This window comes from Monodelphis domestica, chromosome 2 (genome assembly GCF_027887165.1).
Source record: "Monodelphis domestica isolate mMonDom1 chromosome 2, mMonDom1.pri, whole genome shotgun sequence".
Classification (NCBI taxonomy): Eukaryota; Metazoa; Chordata; class Mammalia; order Didelphimorphia; family Didelphidae; genus Monodelphis; species Monodelphis domestica.
The window spans coordinates 541,203,481-541,221,105 of record NC_077228.1 but is presented as its reverse complement, the minus strand read 5'-3'; the positions used below and the strand labels follow the sequence as shown (position 1 = coordinate 541,221,105).

The 17,625-nt window shown below is 60.9% G+C and overlaps 1 protein-coding gene across 6 annotated transcripts in view; it reads left to right on the top strand.

Moving 5' to 3' along the window:
- The window catches only part of HDAC4 (histone deacetylase 4), a 115,735-nt gene that overhangs the window by 48,441 nt on the left and 49,669 nt on the right, over nucleotides 1-17,625 (top strand). For 3 of the 6 annotated variants that reach the window (XM_056820129.1, XM_056820125.1, XM_056820130.1), the window contains 4 exons: nucleotides 1,075-1,225; nucleotides 1,436-1,556; nucleotides 6,199-6,320; nucleotides 16,754-16,885. In XM_056820129.1, coding sequence (XP_056676107.1) covers nucleotides 1,075-1,225; nucleotides 1,436-1,556; nucleotides 6,199-6,320; nucleotides 16,754-16,885 — 526 coding nt within the window. The remainder of the gene's footprint in view (nucleotides 1-1,074; nucleotides 1,226-1,435; nucleotides 1,557-6,198; nucleotides 6,321-16,753; nucleotides 16,886-17,625) is intronic. The other 3 variants (XM_056820128.1, XM_056820127.1, XM_056820126.1) reach the window with 3 other exon arrangements.

The following is a 17,625-nucleotide window of genomic DNA, read 5'->3' as shown; positions in this document are numbered from 1 at the left end:
GCAGCACCGCTGGCGAGGTCTGGGGCAGGATTGGAACTCGGGTCTTCCGGACTCCCAGCCCAGGGCTCTTCCCTGCTCAGGAGGCCTCAGTTAACAATTGAACAAAGGGGTCGAGGAGGCTGGCAGCGCCCGCCAGGGTCCCGGGGCAGAGATGAGGGCCCCCTGCAGCCCCCAGGGTGCCGCCAGGGTCTCTGGGCCCGTCTGGGCTCCAGGCGCTCCTGACACCGTGATGGCGCCGATGCCCTTCCCAAGGCCCCGTCGCTCAGCTGTGCCTGAGAAGCCCCCCACGTGCCGGGCACGGCTGTCCCGGCTGGCCTCACCTGGCACAGGAGGCACGGGGGGGGGGGGGTCTCCCCATGCAGGGCGAGGCTGGCACCTCGGACCCGGGGCCGGGAGAGGGAAGGGACCTGGGGCACGCGGCGCGGGGCCTCCTTTGGCAGAGCGGCAAACTCGGGCAGCTCCGGGCCGGAGCCCCACAGACGCAGGCCAAGGGGGAGCCTCCCCGAGGGCAGGGCCTGACCCGCCACTGTCTGACCCCGGGGGAGCCTCTGGGGGACAGGATGGGGGCACCCGGGGGAGCCTCCCCGACCCGCCGCTGTCTGACCCCAGGGGAGCCTCTGGGGGTCGGGATGGGGGCACCCGGGGGAGCCTCTGGGGGACAGTATGGGGACACCCGGGGGAGCCTCTGGGGGCAGGACAGGGGCACCCGGGGAGCCTCTGGGGACAGGATGGGGGCACCCGGGGGAGCCTCTGGGGGACAGTATGGGGACACCCGGGGGAGCCTCTGGGGGCAGGACAGGGGCACCCGGGGAGCCTCTGGGGACAGGATGGGGGCACCCGGGGGAGCCTCTGGGGGTCGGGACGGGGGCACCCGGGGGAGCCTCTGGGGGACAGGATGGGGGCACCCGGGGGAGCCTCTGGGGGTCGGGACGGGGGCACCCGGGGGAGCCTCTGGGGGACAGGACGGGGGCACCCGGGGGAGCCTCTGGGGGCAGGACGGGGGCACCCGGGGAGCCTGTGGGGTCGGGGCGGGGGTCTTCCCCTGCCTCGCTGACGCCGTGTCTCGCCCCGCAGCAGCAGCAGGAGATGCTGGCCATGAAGCACCAGCAGGAGCTCCTGGAGCATCAGCGCAAGCTGGAGCAGCACCGCCAGGAGCAGGAGCTCGAGAAGCAGCACCGCGAGCAGAAGCTGCAGCAGCTGAAGAACAAGGAGAAGGGCAAAGAGAGTGAGTGGCCGCCGGGGCCGGAGGGGGCCGGGCTCGAGCGGTCCCCGACGTGTCCCCCAGAGCCGGGGACGTGCTCGGGCCCTTCTGAGAGGCGCCCCAGGAATGTGCCCCCCCCCGTCTGTCCGTCCATCCTGTCCTCCTCTCCGCCCCCCCCCCCCCATGGCCAGACCCCGTGCGGTGACGCCTGACCGGCTTCCCGGCTCTCCCCAGGCGCCGTGGCGAGCACCGAGGTCAAGATGAAGCTGCAGGAGTTCGTCCTGAACAAGAAGAAGGCGCTGGCGCATCGCAACCTCAACCACTGCATCTCCAGCGACCCCCGCTACTGGTACGGGTAAGTGCCGCCCCCCGCCCGCAAGGAAACCCGCGAGGGCTTCCTGGAGGTGGAGGTGCCGAGGAGAGAGCAGGGCCCGCCTGGCAGCCCCTGGACGGATCGATCTGTCGGGGAGGGGGCGCCCCTGAGCCGGCTCCAGGCTCTCCCAGGGCAGCCCAAGGCTGTAGCGAGCGATCAGACGTTCTGCTGGAGAGGTCTAGCGAGGAAGCCCCGCAGGATACAAAGTAACGCCCGCCCTGCCACGGACGAGGCGCTCAGTACCGATCACGTGATCTCGACAACGGGAGACTCCGGAGAGATCGTGGGGAATTCTGGGAAATGCCAAAGTCTAGGGTTCAGCATCTCCATTTATACAGGGCAGAAGGGGGGGCCCTTGGGGATGAGGGGGGTGAAGGGTGCAGAGCCCCAGCGGGCGTCATCTCATTCGGTCCTCCCAACCCCAGGAGGTGGGGACAGTGACCCCCATTTTACAGATGGAGAAACTGGGAGAGGCCAAGGGGCAGCCCGGGGTCATCCTGTAAAAAAGGGTCTGAGGTAGGACTTGAACTCGGCTCTTTCTGACTCCAGGGCCGTGGTCTAGGGGCTTCCCTGCCTGGCCACAGCCTTGTGGAGCCAGACCACAGAGACCGTCCGCCCAGAGTCAGGCCCAGCCCAGGCTGACTTCAGAGGGAGGAGACCCAGGTCAGGCAGCATTGGAGGAAGAGAACGGGCCTGCCACACTGGGAGGACCGCAGCAAGAGCTGGACGGGGCAGAGGGCACACGTCTGGCCTGTCTCCCCGGACACCTCCTGCGGGGCAGAGCCCGCGCCTGGCACAGTGGGGACCGTCAGCCAGGCTCACCCGCGAGGCAGTGTCGGGAGCCGGGTTGGAATCCCCAGGTCGGACTCTGTCCTCCCGAGGGAGGCTGCAAGGAGCCGAGGACCCAGGGGACCCCCTGGCCGCCCTGTTCTCAGGGACCCCCGAAAGGAGGACAGACAGACAGACAGACTTTGTTCTTCATAGTAAAGTTTCTCGTTATGAAAATCGTCCCCAAGTTTTAAGATACAAAAGCAGATGGAGGCTCGCTCGCTGCGCTCGCCGTCCCGGTAGAGGCACGATTGCATGTTGCTGGCCAGGCCTTGAAGTTCTTGAGGTCTCGCCTCAGCCCGTGAGAAATAACCCCCCCCGAGAGGCCCAGCAGAGCCCAAGAGGCCACCCAAGTAGTCATCCGGACGTCCTGAGAGGGGAAATGCTGCCCCGATCAGTCCGGCGAGGATCCCCATGAGGCAGTCGGTGTTTGGGCTCTCCATGGAGGAGGGCCCGGCACGAGCCACTCCCGCAGCTTCCTCTGTCCCTGGTCTTCCTAAGAACAGGATTTTGCCTGACTTATTTTCCCCGAGGTGACAGACAGACAGACAGATAGATGGACAGCCAGCCAAAGAGACAGACAGACAGACAGACGGACGGACAGCCAGCCAGAGAGATGGACAGCCAGACAGACAGCGAGACAGACTGCCAACCATCCAGAGAGATAGACAGATGGATGGACAGAGAAATAGATAGCCAGAGAGATAGAAAGACAGATGGACAGCCAGCCAGCCAGAGAGACGAACAGCCAGACAGAGAAATAGACAGATGGACAGACAGTCATAGAGATAGACAGACAGAGAGACAGCCAAAAAGCCAGAGAAATAGACAGATAGGCAGAGAGATAAACAGATAGGCAGAGAGATAGACAGCTAGACAGACGGACAGAGAGATAAACAGACAGACAGACTGACAGACAGCCAAAGAGATAGACAACCAGACAGACAGACAGACACAGTCAGACAGAAAGACAGCCAGAAAGGTAGACAAGACAGAGAAATAGACAGATGGACAGAGACAGAGAGATGGACAGACGTACAGACAGACAGATGGACAGCCAGCCAGCCAGAGAAACGGACAAAGAGATAGACAGACAGATGGATAATCAGCCAGCCAGAGAGATAGACAGACAGACAACCAGACAGCAAGATAGCCAGAGACACAGTCAGACAGAGAGATAGACAGAGACAGCCAGACAGGCGGACAGCCAACCAGCCAGAGAAATGGACAAAGAGATACACAGACCAAGACACAGACAGACAGAGAGACAGCCAGACAGATGGACAGACAGCCAGCCAGAGACGGATGGACAGCCAGACAGAGAGATAGACAGCCAGACAGACGGAGAGCCAGACAGAGAGATAGCCAGACCAAGACACAGACAGACAGAGAGACAGCCAGACAGCCAGAGAGACGGATGGACAGCCAGCCAGAGAGATAGACAGCCAGACAGATGGACAGCCAGCCAGAGAGACGGATGGACAGCCAGACAGAGAGATAGACAGCCAGACAGACGGAGAGCCAGACAGACAGAGAGATAGACAGACACACAGTCAGACAGACAGAGGGATAGACAGATGGACAGCCAGCCAGCCAGAGAGATAGACAGACAGATGGACAGCCAGCCAGAGATAGACAGACAGACACACAGTCAGACAGACAGAGGGATAGACAGACGGACAGCCAGCCAGCCAAAGAGATAAGACAGACACACAGTCAGACAGAGGGATAGACAGACACACAGTCAGACAGAGAGATCAGACAGACACACAGTCAGACAGACAAAGGGATAGACAGACGGACAGCCAGCCAGCCAGAGAAATAAGACAGACACACAGTCAGACAGAGGGATAGACAGACACACAGTCAGACAGAGAGATCAGACAGACAGACACACAGTCAGACAGACAGAGGGATAGACAGATGGACAGCCAGCCAGAGAGATAGACAGACACACAGTCAGACAGAGGGATAGACAGACGGACAGCCAGCCAGAGAGATGGACAGCCAGACAGCCAAACATAGAGAGATAGACAGCCAACCAACCAGACAGACAGAGAGATAGTCAGACAACCAGAAGGACAGACAGCTAGACAGACAGACAGCTAGACAGTCAGAGAGATGGACAGACTGACAGCCAGAGTGATAGCCAGTCAGACAGAGACACAGTTCGACAGACAGAGAGATAGACAGACAGACAGACAGACAGGCAGGCAGACCCACACCAGACAGGCTGAGGGAAGGAGGAGAGTGCCGTGGCTTGGGGTCCGCTGGAGGACAAGGGGGGCTTTTAACCCTGTCAGACAGGCGCGTCCAGCTTCTGCCGCTCCTTCCCTTGACGTGGAGTGAGAGTGAGGCAGGCCTCCCCCCGGGCCTCAGTGCCCTCTTCTGGAAATGGGGCCACTGGGGCTCCGAGACAAGATCGCAGCCACCTGCCCTGAGCCACCCTTCAAGGCCCGAAAAGTGGCCCCTGCTTATCCCAAGACCCCTGGCCAGACTTTCCCCCTGGCAGCCATGACGGGGGTGGGGGAGCCCCTGCATCCCTGCTCTGGCATCTCCCTGGGCATCTACAGCTGGCACAGGGTTGCCCTCGTTTTCATCGCTGGTGCCCGCAGGTATGGGCATCTGCGTCTTCTGAGACGTTGTCCTGTGTGCTCGCACTAGCAAATTGGGGTGTTTGTTTCAGGCCACTAAGCAGACGAGGTTCATCAAAATACATTTAAAGTGCTGGCAGAAGCAACAGTTGGCAGAGTCCTCCATGTGTGCCCTCTGCCTGCCTCCGTGGCCGCTGCCCCCTGGCACGCAAGTCTTTGTGGGCCCGGGTGACCCTCGGACATCATCTTGTCCAGCCCCTCATTGTAGAGGAGGATCACCGGAAAGGGTCACTCCGGGAGGATTGGGGTGGCAGGCCTCGGGGGAGAGGGCCCCCAATGGCCGAGTCCAGCCCCTCATTTTACAGATAAGGAAACTGAGGCTGAGGGAGACTTGCCCAGGCACACTTGGCCTCAGCCCTTCTCTCCCTCCTCTGTAGTTTTAAGCCCCGACTTTCCATCTTGGAATCAGGCCTCAGTCGGCTCTGGGGGGAGCGGGGTGAAGGGGCTTGCCCGGGACCCCACAGTGAGGATGTGCCTGAGGCCCTGTGGGCTGCACCCGCTTTTCAATGAGCCAGGACGTGCATGGGAGCGTGCGTGCAGACATGTGTCTCTGGGCTTTCCACAGGCTGTTGCTCCCAGGAATGAGAACTGCAGCCTCCGCATTCCTTCCGGGCCAGCCCAAGGGGACGACGTTGCCAGCTGCTTCCTGTCGGGCCCTTCTCCCTGCCCGCAGGATTTCCCCTCCTGGGTCACAGGAATTTCTTAGCCACACATCCGACAGAGGCTACCTCCAGGGGCTCCTGTTCTCACTGGGAGGAGCCTCCTGGAAAGGGCAGGTGTGCCAGCACCAGGCACTTAGGGGGACCCCCACATCCGGGGTCCTGGGGATGGCTCAAAGGACGGCGCTTGCCCTCAGGCTGCCACGAGAGCGGTTCCTTGAGGCAGAGAGGAGGGCACAGCTCGCCCGGCGGGAGGAATGGCCGCAAGGGAGGAGCTGACCCCAGTTGGGCAACCCCAGACCCCAGCGCTCTTTCCTGGGGCCTCAGCCGAGAAGGAAGGGGAGAGCCGGGGACTCTGAGATCTAGACGTAGGTCCCAGGAGATGGGACTCGCCTGTCGGTCTCTCCTGTGTGTCTTTGGTCTTGCGCCCACCGCATTCTTAGCGTGAGCTAAGCACTCCTTCCTCTTTCTCCCCCTCTGCAGGAAAACTCAGCACAGCTCCCTTGACCAGAGTTCGCCCCCTCAAAGCGGGGGTCCTGCGGCCTACAATCACCCCGTGCTGGGAATGTACGACTCCAAAGATGACTTTCCACTTAGAAAAACAGGTCAGTGTCCCGCCCCTTCTGGGGCGCCAAACGTGGAGCTCTTGGCCGGAGCCTAGAGCAAGGGTGACTGAGATGGGGCCCCAAACCTCCACCCCAATAAAAGAACAATGAATTGTTTATCATTGAACTGGCTCGGGGGGTCAGACACACACTCGGTCGTGTCACTGGTGCTTCTTTTGCTGGAGGATCCTCGGTCTGGCCCTGAGCTACAGCAGTAAGAGTGAGGGGTGCCATGTGGGGCTCCCCTCAAACACATGTGCCTTGGAGGAGCCTGCATATGGGTTAAGGGGTGTAGCCTCATCCAAAATGACCATCAGGCCATGAACTCTGGACAGGACCACAGAGGTCATCTAACTCTTCTCCCTCATCTTACAGATGAATAAACTGAGGCCTAGAGACATCACCTGACTGATCTAGAACCTCACAATTAGGAAATGGAAGGGCCAAGGTTTGAACCCAGTGCATTGATACCACTGTCCAGAAGCAGCCTTCAAGGCTAGCCTGTAACATTTTATAGATGTATTATAGATGTTAACCCTGAGATGAAAGGGCCAGCCTTGCCCAAGGCCACCCAGGGAATAAGGGACTGGGGCAGGATTTGAATCCAAGGCTCAGACTCCATCAACAAGCATTTATGAAATAACTGTTTGTTAACCTACTATGTGTTGTGCATAGTGCTAGGCCCTTTGGGATACAAAGACAGCAGTGACACAGTCCCTACCCTAGAGGGGGCTTACATTCTAATGGGCAGTAACATATGCATGTAGAATTAAAGGCACAAAATAAATCAAGGTAATTAGGAGTGAGGGCAGGCCCTGCTTCTTCTGGGAATGGCTTCTAATAACTCCCATTCCTACAGAGCTTTGAGATCTGCAAAAGGATTTTAATAGATCATCTCATTGGATCCATGGTACATTCTGGGAGGAAGCTGCTTCTGTAATCAGTATCATTTCACAGATGAGGAAACTGAGGCTCAGATAGATTAGGAGACTTGCTCAAAGTTGTATAGTAGGATTTGAACCCAGGTTGTGCTGACTCAAAGCCCAGTGCTCTCTCCACCATTCTATCCTGCCATTCAGAATGAAGCCATGGAAGCATACTGAAGTACCTCCCCACCGAGTTCAGGGTCTCGCCTTCGACTGCCAACCCTAGCTCAGTGTCCTCCTAATTCTCCTTAGTCCTTTTCCCCATCCCCTCCTGGGCCAGTGACTGGACACCAACTTAGCAGAAAGTGGCAGGAGAAGCCCAAAAAGAAGGGAAGGGGATGGACAATCTTAGAAGAGGAAGTGTCACATGTGGGCAGATACAGAGTGGCGCAGGAAGATGGCAGGGTGGAGTGGTGCCAGGAGATGAGGTGGAGTGGCGCAGGAAGATGGCAGGGTGGAGTGGTACATGGAGATGGTTGGCGCAGGAAGATGGCAGGGTGGAGTGGTACATGGAGATGGTTGGCGCAGGAAGATGGCAGGGTGGAGTGATACATGGAGATGGTTGGTGCAGGAAGATGGCAGGGTGGAGTGGTGCCAGGAGATGAGGTGGAGTGGCGCAGGAAGATGGCAGGGTGGAGTGGTACATGGAGATGGTTGGCGCAAGGAAGATGGCAGGGTGGAGTGGTACATGGAGATGGTTGGCGCAGGAAGATGGCAGGGTGGAGTGATACATGGAGATGGTTGGTGCAGGAAGATGGCAGGGTGGAGTGGTACATGGAGATGGTTGGTGCAGGAAGATGGCAGGGTGGAGTGGTACATGGAGATGGTTGGTGCAGGAAGATGGCAGGGTGGAGTGATACATGGAGATGGTTGGTGCAGGAAGATGGCAGGGTGGAGTGGTACATGGAGATGGTTGGTGCAGGAAGATGGCAGGGTGGAGTGGTACATGGAGATGGTTGGCGCAGGAAGATGGCAGGGTGGAGTGGTGCCAGGAGATGAGGTGGAGTGGCGCAGGAAGATGGCAGGGTGGAGTGGTACATGGAGATGGTTGGCGCAGGAAGATGGCAGGGTGGAGTGGTACATGGAGATGGTTGGCGCAGGAAGATGGCAGGGTGGAGTGATACATGGAGATGGTTGGTGCAGGAAGATGGCAGGGTGGAGTGGTACATGGAGATGGTTGGTGCAGGAAGATGGCAGGGTGGAGTGGTACATGGAGATGGTTGGCGCAGGAAGATGGCAGGGTGGAGTGGTGCCAGGAGATGAGGTGGAGTGGTGCAGGAAGATGGCAGGGTGGAGTGGTACATGGAGATGGTTGGTGCAGGAAGATGGCAGGGTGGAGTGGTACATGGAGATGGTTGGTGCAGGAAGATGGCAGGGTGGAGTGGTACATGGAGATGGTTGGTGCAGGAAGATGGCAGGGTGGAGTGGTGCTGGGAGATGGTTGGTGCAGGAAGATGGCAGGGTGGAGTGGTGCTGGGAGATGGTTGGTGCAGGAAGATGGCAGGGTGGAGTGGTACATGGAGATGGTTGGTGCAGGAAGATGGCAGGGTGGAGTGGTACATGGAGATGGTTGGTGCAGGAAGATGGCAGGGTGGAGTGGTGCTGGGAGATGGTTGGTGCAGGAAGATGGCAGGGTGGAGTGGTACATGGAGATGGTTGGTGCAGGAAGATGGCAGGGTGGAGTGGTGCTGGGAGATGGTTGGTGCAGGAAGATGGCAGGGTGGAGTGGTGCTGGGAGATGGTTGGTGCAGGAAGATGGCAGGGTGGAGTGGTACATGGAGATGGTTGGTGCAGGAAGATGGCAGGGTGGAGTGGTACATGGAGATGGTTGGTGCAGGAAGATGGCAGGGTGGAGTGGTGCTGGGAGATGGTTGGTGCAGGAAGATGGCAGGGTGGAGTGGTACATGGAGATGGTTGGTGCAGGAAGATGGCAGGGTGGAGTGGTGCTGGGAGATGGTTGGTGCAGGAAGATGGCAGGGTGGAGTGGTGCTGGGAGATGGTTGGTGCAGGAAGATGGCAGGGTGGAGTGGTGCTGGGAGATGGTTGGTGCAGGAAGATGGCAGGGTGGAGTGGTGCTGGGAGATGGGGTGGAATGGCACGGGGAGGTGGTTGGGTGTTGTGGTGCACAGCTTTCTATAACGGAGGAGTGACAAGGCAGCTCATGAATAAATGTCAGACCTAAAACAAGCTTCCTGGCCCAATGCCATCGAGGGGCTGTGTGTCAGCCTGCCAGGGCATGTGGTGTAGGAGGAAAAGCCAGCAAATGGAAGCCTGGAAGTGATGTCCCCTTTGGTGACTCAGGTGTAGACAGGCAGTGGCTTTGCAGGGGAGCCTCTGGGACACTCCATCCTCCACAAGGCTTCTCTTGGCGTGGTGTGGCCTCTTGGCCAAGCATGTCGTCATCATTTGCCTCTGAAGCCAGGTGGAGGAAGGGTCCTCCTCCATCCCCCTTCCCAAGGGCAGACACTCACTGATTAAGCAGAGGGAACCAGATCTCTTTCAACAGCAAGACTGAGGCAGAGGCCCTAATGGACGGAGAGGTAGCCTTGAGGCAGGAAGGCCTGCATTTGAATGGGGCCTCCAGCCCATCCTAGTGGAGGGATCCAGGTGCCTTTCTCTCGCTCAGGGGCCCAAGCCATTTGCCTGTCCAAAGCTGTAAGTTGTAAATGAGGAAGGAACTCAGGGACAAGCTGGGCTGGACTGGGACAGGCTCCACACCACCAGGGAACCACTTGAGAGAGTGAAGCTACTGCCAGTCTTTCAACTGACTTGAGTGCATTAGGCATTTATTAAGCACCTTCTGTATACCAGGCAAGAGCTGGTTCAAATAAACATTTAAGCATCTACATTGTGCCTGGCACAAAGAAAGACAAAAAGACAGAATCCCCTCGGGAGCATCCCTGACACCATGGCTATCCAGGCTCTGCTTGAGATGGAGTGCTCACCTCTTCTCTACCCGGGACTTTTTCCCCATTGCCCGTGCTCCTCAGTCTGCCCAAAGATTCCTTCTCGAGCTCATCAAGGCAAACAGGTGAAGGGACTTAACCAGGGTCACACAGCCACTAAATGTCTGAGGCGGGATTTAAATTCAGGTCTTTCCATCTCTTGGCTCAGGGCTTTGTCTACTGAGCTGCCTACCTGCTGCTTTAAGAATAATACTAATAACTGGTGTTTGTGCCAGTCACTGGGCTAAATGCTTTACAAATAGCAGTTGATCTTTTCAACAATTCTGGGAGGGAAGGAGATGCTTCTCATCTCCATTTTACAGATGAGGAAACTGAGGCAAACAGAGGCAAAGTGACTTGCTCAGGATCACCCAGTAAGGATCTCAGGTCACATTTGAACTCAGGTCTTTGTGACTCCAGACTGAGTACCCCATCCACTGCTGCCCCCTAGCTGCCCGCTCACCTAAAGGAGGATCAAAAACTACTATTGTAGAAGTCAGGTTTTGTCTTTGCCTGGAAGGGAGCGAGGGAAGATGAGGAGAGAGAGTCGGGCATGGGGCACCGTCAGCACCCAGACCCTGAGTCGGGAGCCCCAGATCCCTGAGAAGGGGGACAAGTCTGAGAGGCCTGGGCAGGTGGCAACAGGCTGGGTAGTCCTGGCAGCGATGGGGGCTGGGGGCACTTGGGAAGGTCAGATGTGGCCTGGAGGGACCCAAGGAGGCCCAGGAGCCCCTGAGCACTCCGCCTCACCCATCAGCTGGGGGCTCCAAAGCAGCTGCCCTTGCCAGGCTGGTTGTGAAACGTTCCCGGCCTGGGAGAGTCGCTGCTTCCCTGGTGAGCGCCAGTGCCCGGCTCATGGCAGCTTTAAAGGAAAAGAGGGTGAGAAGAGGGCCCGTCGTCTGCCCGCGTGGCTCCTGGCCTCTTTCAGGGCGGGCGTGTGAGCCAGACTCCAGGGACGCCTTCAGAGTATTCCTGGGAAATGCCACCTTTGGGAGCCACTGCCAGGCCCCGGCAGCCCCTTCCCTGTGCGGCGCAGACTCCAAGCACCCCCGAGGGCGTCAAGGGCTTCGCGTCGCGCCCATCACTGCCTCCTGCGGGCTCTCAGAAGGACGCGAGACAACGTTCATGGGTCAGGCCGCAGGCGGGCCTTGACGCGCTTCCGCACCTCCCTCTGCTCAGACCCCTGACTGGTTCCTGCATCCCCACCACTGATGGACAGACACATGGACGAGGCTCACCCGGAGGGAGAGGAGGGACAGCCATTGCTCGGAGGGGGAAGGTGGTTTTCTTCGTGTATTCGGCCCCTCCTTGCGCGACTCCTCTCCTGTCCACTCTGCCACGGAGGGGAAACAGAAGCCGGAAAGATCCCGGCTCACCTCGGCCCTTCGAGCCTGCAGGCTGCGTCCTCGCTCCCGCAGGGGCCAGCCGAGTCCGCGTGGAGCTGGCCAGAGCCCTCCGGACACACAAGCCCCCTCTTTGTCCTCGAGAACGAGTTCTGCCTCCGACCGTCGTCTCCCTCGTGGCTCTTCCTCTGGACACACCAAGAAATGCTGCAGGCCTTCCCCGGCCCCCCTTCCCGCCGCTCGAGAAGCCCCCCGGCCACGGCCTCCGTGTTGGCTCGTTCCCCAGCCTGAGCAGCGCTGCAGGTGCCCGCGGCTGACCGCTCTGGGAAGCTGGGCCGGGGCCTCCCTTGTCCGGACGCCTCCTCTGTTCTGTCACCCCCAAACCTCGCAGGCCCCCAGCGGCCCCCACCCGCCACTCACGGGGTGTGGGTTCCCCCGCATCAGCTGCCGCGGCCCAGCCGACACTCCTCCACTCCAACTCCTGATTTGCTTTAAATCCAGTTCCGTTTACTCTTTGAACATCACAATGGAGACCCCCTTCTGTGTCCCCCCCCCCCCCTCGAGCAGGCCGGCTTCCTCCTTGACCACGTCTGCCCGCTCGGCTCCTTCCCGTATCCTGTCCGGCCCAGGCTGGTCCCCACCGCTGTCCAGAGCGGCCGGACACCCTGACCACTCCTGCGACAACGCCCGGGCCCCTGTCTGGAGTCCGTCCAGCGTGTCTCCCTTTGGGGGGCTCCAGGCAGAAGCTCCCAGCCCTTCTGATGGGCCACTTTCTCCGTGTTGTCTGCGGGTGCCGCCGGCCTGGCTCTCTGCTGGACCCTCTTCTGAGGGCTCTTCCGCCAGGCCTTCCCGGGCATCCTCGCTGACGTGGACGGACTCTGCTGTCCGACGGGCACTGATCGCCGTCAGGGTGTCCTTCCAGGTTTGCGTTAGCCACACATCTTCAGCTCAGTCATTGGCTTCGATCGCAGGTCCTTGGAGGCCCTCCGGACCTGCTCCTTCGTTCTATGGATAGATGAAGAAACCGAGGCAAACGGGAAGTGACTCGCCCACAGTCACGAGGCTAAGAAGCGTCCCAGGCGGCATCCAAACTTCCCTGTTCCAAGCCCTGCCTTTGGGTGCAACAAGGCTACAGTCACGTCCAGCCGACGGCAGATCCTTCTGTGTCCGGGGCAGCCCGGGAGGGTCCTCGGATCCCCACATCTGCAGGCCTCAGCTGCCTCCGTGTCATCGCTCCGTCCCCCAGTCTGTGGCTCAGAGGTCTTCCTTCCTCCCTTCATCATGCTCCCATCACCCCTTGTCCTCAGGGGCTCCTGGCCCGGTGCTGAGCCCAGATGAGAGCTGGCAACTCTGTCCACCCCCGCGGGTGGCCGGTGGCTCCCGTCCATCTAGATGTCATTCTCCCAGACAGCCAACACGACAGAAGATCGAGGGGGCTTCCAAGAGCAGAACGAGAGCCCGGCGGACGTCTCCTCAGCCTCCTTTGTCTCGAACCCCAGATCCGTCACCACCCCATCGTCCTGGTCATTTTGCACACGTTTCCCTCGGTTTGAGGGTCTCCCCAGGGGAGGCCGCTTTGTCCCCAGCCCTGGTCTGCTTGCGTGTGTGTGGAGGACAGCTTGGGCCTCAGGATGCCTGACACGGTCACGTGACCCTCAGACTCTCAGTCAGTGGAAAGAGAGGATTCTGGGGGATTCGGTGAGCCGGCTTCCACATGATTGTGCGGATGCACGTGACACGCATCTCGATGCATTTGCCTTGGTTCATTTCACTGTCTCGGAATCAGGGTCAGACACGAAGGAAAGACGCCGTCACAATTTGCAGGATGCTCGTCCTTCACCCCCTCAGGAGCCGCCTCCTTCGCTGGGCCTTCTCCCAGTGGCGCCCCTTCCGGCCCCCTCTGGCCACGCGCTCTGTTTCTGCTGCTCAGCGCCTGTGTGGCTCACGTGCGCGGAGAGTGGGCCGTCGCCTGTGCCCGGCTCTCGCCCCCTTCACGTCCCGCTCACATGAGGGGAGTGGCGCCACGCGGTGCTCTCCTTTCCCAGAAGGAGACACGCGGCCTCCAGCCACATTCTCCTTGCCCTCTCTGGACGGTCCAGAAAGGGTTTGGGCCTCCCTGTGGGGCAACATCAGCCCCAAAGCCCAGGGCCAACCGGGTCCCTTTCCCCAGGGAATGGGGGAGCCCTGGCTGCTCTTCTTGCCCCTGGAGGCGCTCCCCAAGCTGGCTCCCACCTCCCTTCTAGACGGATTAGTGGCTAACATTTATGGAGCACCTACTGTATGCAGTGCCAAGTGGCAGAGGATGGTCTTCTTCTGTCCTCCCAGCAGCCTTGAGAGGTTGCAGCTCTTATCGTCCCTATTTTGCCGATGAGGAAACTGAGGCAAAGAGGGGCTCTGTGACTTGGCCGGGGTCACATTGCTTGGAAGTCGGATTACTGTCGAGGCTGGATTTAAAATCAGAGCTTCCCACCCCCAGTCTCAGGTTTTATCCCCTTCACTCGTCACCAAACACAGCCCTTCATCTCCAGCCTCCCCATGTGTGCCTCGGCGCCTGTTAGGGCTCCGCTCAGTGCATGGGGCCGTGAGTCGGGGCTGACCCTGGTGGATGAGATTCGGGGAAGTCGGTCTTTTTTGGCCCTTTCCTTCTGCCTTAGGCTCTGGCTCCAGCTTCAGGGCAGCAGCGTGCTCGGATCTGGCTGTTTGGGGTTAAGGGACTCGCCCAGGGTCACACAGTCAGGAAGCATCTGGGGCCAGACTGCACCCTCTCGGGGCGCCCCCAGGGTCTGGCTCAGGGGTTGGGCCTTCCACCCACGGCTGGCAAGCTGGAGGCAAAGGAGAGCCGTGCTGTTTTGGGGTCAGATTTGAATTCAGAAAAATCACAGGAGAGCCCTGGGGTGGGGTCGTCGCTTCATCCTGTCTGACTCTGTGCCCAGGCAGAGGTGCTGGCCATCTTACAGATGGGAAAACTGAGGCATACAGGGTGGCATGACTTGCCCAGGGACTCATGGCTGCGCAGTGACTGAGGCCAGGCCTTCCCTCGCTCTTCCTGACTCCAGGCCTAGAGGGAGGCAGGGAGGCCAGAGACGCCACCAAAGCCCAGGTGGAGGTGACCAGAGGGATGGCGGTGGGGCAGACGGCGAAGCCAGAGAAGGGGGAGGGCTTGAGAGGAAGCTACGGAGGCAGCATGGGGCGCCTCGGCTCCCTAAGGGGGCCCCTCCCCCATAGAGGCAGGGAGGCTGCGGCGCCGCCCTTGACCACATTGGACAGACTTTGGAGAGCTGAATGGAGCGCAGAGGCTGGACGCAGCGGGCGCTCAGCCACCCTCGCCAGAGCCCATCGGATCCCGGCCCTGGAGGCCCAGGAAGCAGCGGGGTGCCGGGCCTGTCTGGGCTGAGGCTCGGCCTCCGCGTACCCCGGGGGCTCCGTGCTGTTGGGGGCACAATGGCTGGGAAGGCGCTTGGAGGCCGGGCCTGGGGCTGGCGCGGAGTTTGTCAGGCCTTCACGGCGGAGCGGCTGCCTCCTCCTGCTGCAGCCTAGGCAGAGCGGGCGGCCGCCGGGCGTTTGTCCAGCAGCGGCTCTTTCCTGGCCGCGGAGGCCGTCCCTGTCGCGTCGGAGTGGAGGCTGGGCCTCCGGGCGTCCGGTGGGGCAGTGCGGCCTTGTCTGTGGGAGGCTCTGCCTCCCCAGAGCCCGTCCGGCCTGTCAAATGGGCAGAACGCGGCGATTGCTGGTCTCGGCCGCTCTCTTGGGCGCTTCCGAAGCCGGGGGGAGGGGGAGGGGGCTGGCCGCACGTCCGCCCTTCGGACTCGGCGTCCCCGATGTGGGCCGGGCTGGCCCTGCTGACCGTCGGTCACTCTCGAAGCCGACGACCTCCGGTGGTCTCGGCTCCCCTCGGCTGTCCAATGCGGCCGCTCAGGAAGCGGCTCCAGGCAGCCTCGGCCCTGGAGGGACCCGGAGGGAGAGCGACGGCCGCAGACGCTGACCGAGTTCTGAGCCCCCCGCGGTGCCTAGGCCTGTGCGAGGCGCGGCCTGGAGCAGTCGGGCCGGCGCTCCGGACGTCCAGTTCCCCCGGAGAGGCCGGGACTGCCCGCTCGGGTCCATCTCTGGAGGAGCCCGGCGGGATGGGCCTGTCCGAGGGCCTCCCCCGAAGCCACCCGAGTGCCGGCGGCCTGCCGGGCCCCGCGCCGGCCCGGAGTCTTCACGGCTCCCTGGGCGGACCCCGAAGGGAGGGGCCCCGAGGGGAGGCGTCACCGCGCTCGGCGCCCGGAGGGCCTTCAGGGCAGCAGCCGCAGCTCCCCGGCCTGCTCCCGCCCAGAGGGGCTTCCGACGGGCCCCCGGAGCCGCCCCGGTCCGAGGGAGCCCACGTTGGGTTTGAGTGTGCCCGGCTCGGGGGACCCCCGGGGGGCCAGAGCGGTCAGGAAACGGACCAGCGCCCTGTCCCCTCTGCAAGAGGGGGTGCTCCGCGGGGCCCCCCAATGCTGGGGTTCCCTTCGAGGACAGCCTCGGCGTGTCTGCCCTCCGGCTGTTCCTTCTTTGTCGGTCACACCTGACTCGTTTGGGGTTTTCTTGGCTGATACCAGACAGGGTCGCCTGTTCCTTCTCTGGCTCTGTTTACAGAGGAGGAAACAGAGGCAAACTGGGCTTGTGACTTGCCCAGGGTCATACAGCTCCTGACAGAGCGTGTGAGGCCAGGTTGAACTCGGCTCCTCCCGTCTCGAGGCCGGCCTTTCTCTGTCCAGGGCAGACCGGAAGGGCAGGCTCAGCCCCTCCGGGTCCAGGACCGTGGCACAGGCCAAGGCTTGCTCCCGGAGCAGGCCCAAAGGCAGACGTGGCCGTCCTGTGGCTGTCGGTCAGGAGCCCGGGTTGGGCCAATTCTTAGATAACCTGCTCTCACTCCGGCCTTTCCCCAGAGAAGTAAACTGAGGCCTGTCCGTGGGAAATGGCCTTCCTGGTCCAGGCCCAGGGAGTCCACGCTGACCGGCCACCTCCCATTTTACAGGCAGGACGACTGAGGCCCGAGGGCCGGGGAGGGGCCGCACAGGAGTCCAGGCCCAGAGGACAGGAAGGGCCGTCGTGGTGCGCGGGGGGGGCCACAGGTCACGGCTGGCTGCGTCCGTGCGTCCCCCTTTCCGGCAGCCCCCCGCTTTATCCCTAACCGATGCGCTGGCGAGATGCTGTTGCCCGTGTTTGCCTGGCCGTAACGCCGTCTCCTTTCCCTGCAGCCTCTGAACCCAACCTGAAATTACGGTCCCGGCTAAAGCAGAAAGTGGCCGAGAGACGGAGCAGCCCCCTCCTCCGCAGGAAGGACGGCCCAGTGGTGACCGCTCTGAAAAAGCGTCCTTTGGATGTCACAGGTATGAGAGGGAGTTACTGCTCTCCCAGGAGGGCTTCCCGGAGGAGGCCGCCACTGCCCCTTGTTCTCTCTTCACCCTGTCTAGGCCCCTGCCGGCTACATCTTAGCATGTGCCCTTGACTACCGGGGGGGGGGGGGGGGGTGAGCCAGCCGGGCTTCTCCCCCAAGGGCCCGGGGACTCCAGCCAGGGAGGATCCTGCCTCCAGGCACCCTGGAAAAGCAAGTCCTGTCCCAGACATGCAAGATGCCTGGACCAATCCACTGGGGGTCCACAGGAGGTCCCGCTGTAGGCCCTTGACCCTTCTGGGACTCTCTGGCTCTGTGACCCAAAGACCTTCACGAGGGCGTCCTGAGGCTCTCTAGGCCTCTCTCTCTAGGCCTCTCTCTCTAGGCTTCTCTCTAGGCCTCTCTCTAGGCCTCTCTCTCTTTGGCTTCTCTCTAGGTTTCTCTCTAGGTCTCTCTCTAGGCCTCTCTCTAGGCCTCTCTCTAGGCCCCTCTCTAGGCCTCTCTCTCTAGGCCTCTCTCTAGGCCTCTCTCTAGGCTTCTCTCTAGGCTTCTCTCTAGGCCTCTCTCTAGGCCTCTCTCTCTAGGCTTCTCTCTAGGCTTCTCTCTAGGCCTCTCTCTAGGCCTCTCTCTCTAGGCTTCTCTCTAGGCTTCTCTCTAGGCCTCTCTCTAGGCCTCTCTCTAGGCCTCTCTCTCTAGGCTTCTCTCTAGGCTTCTCTCTAGGCCTCTCTCTAGGCC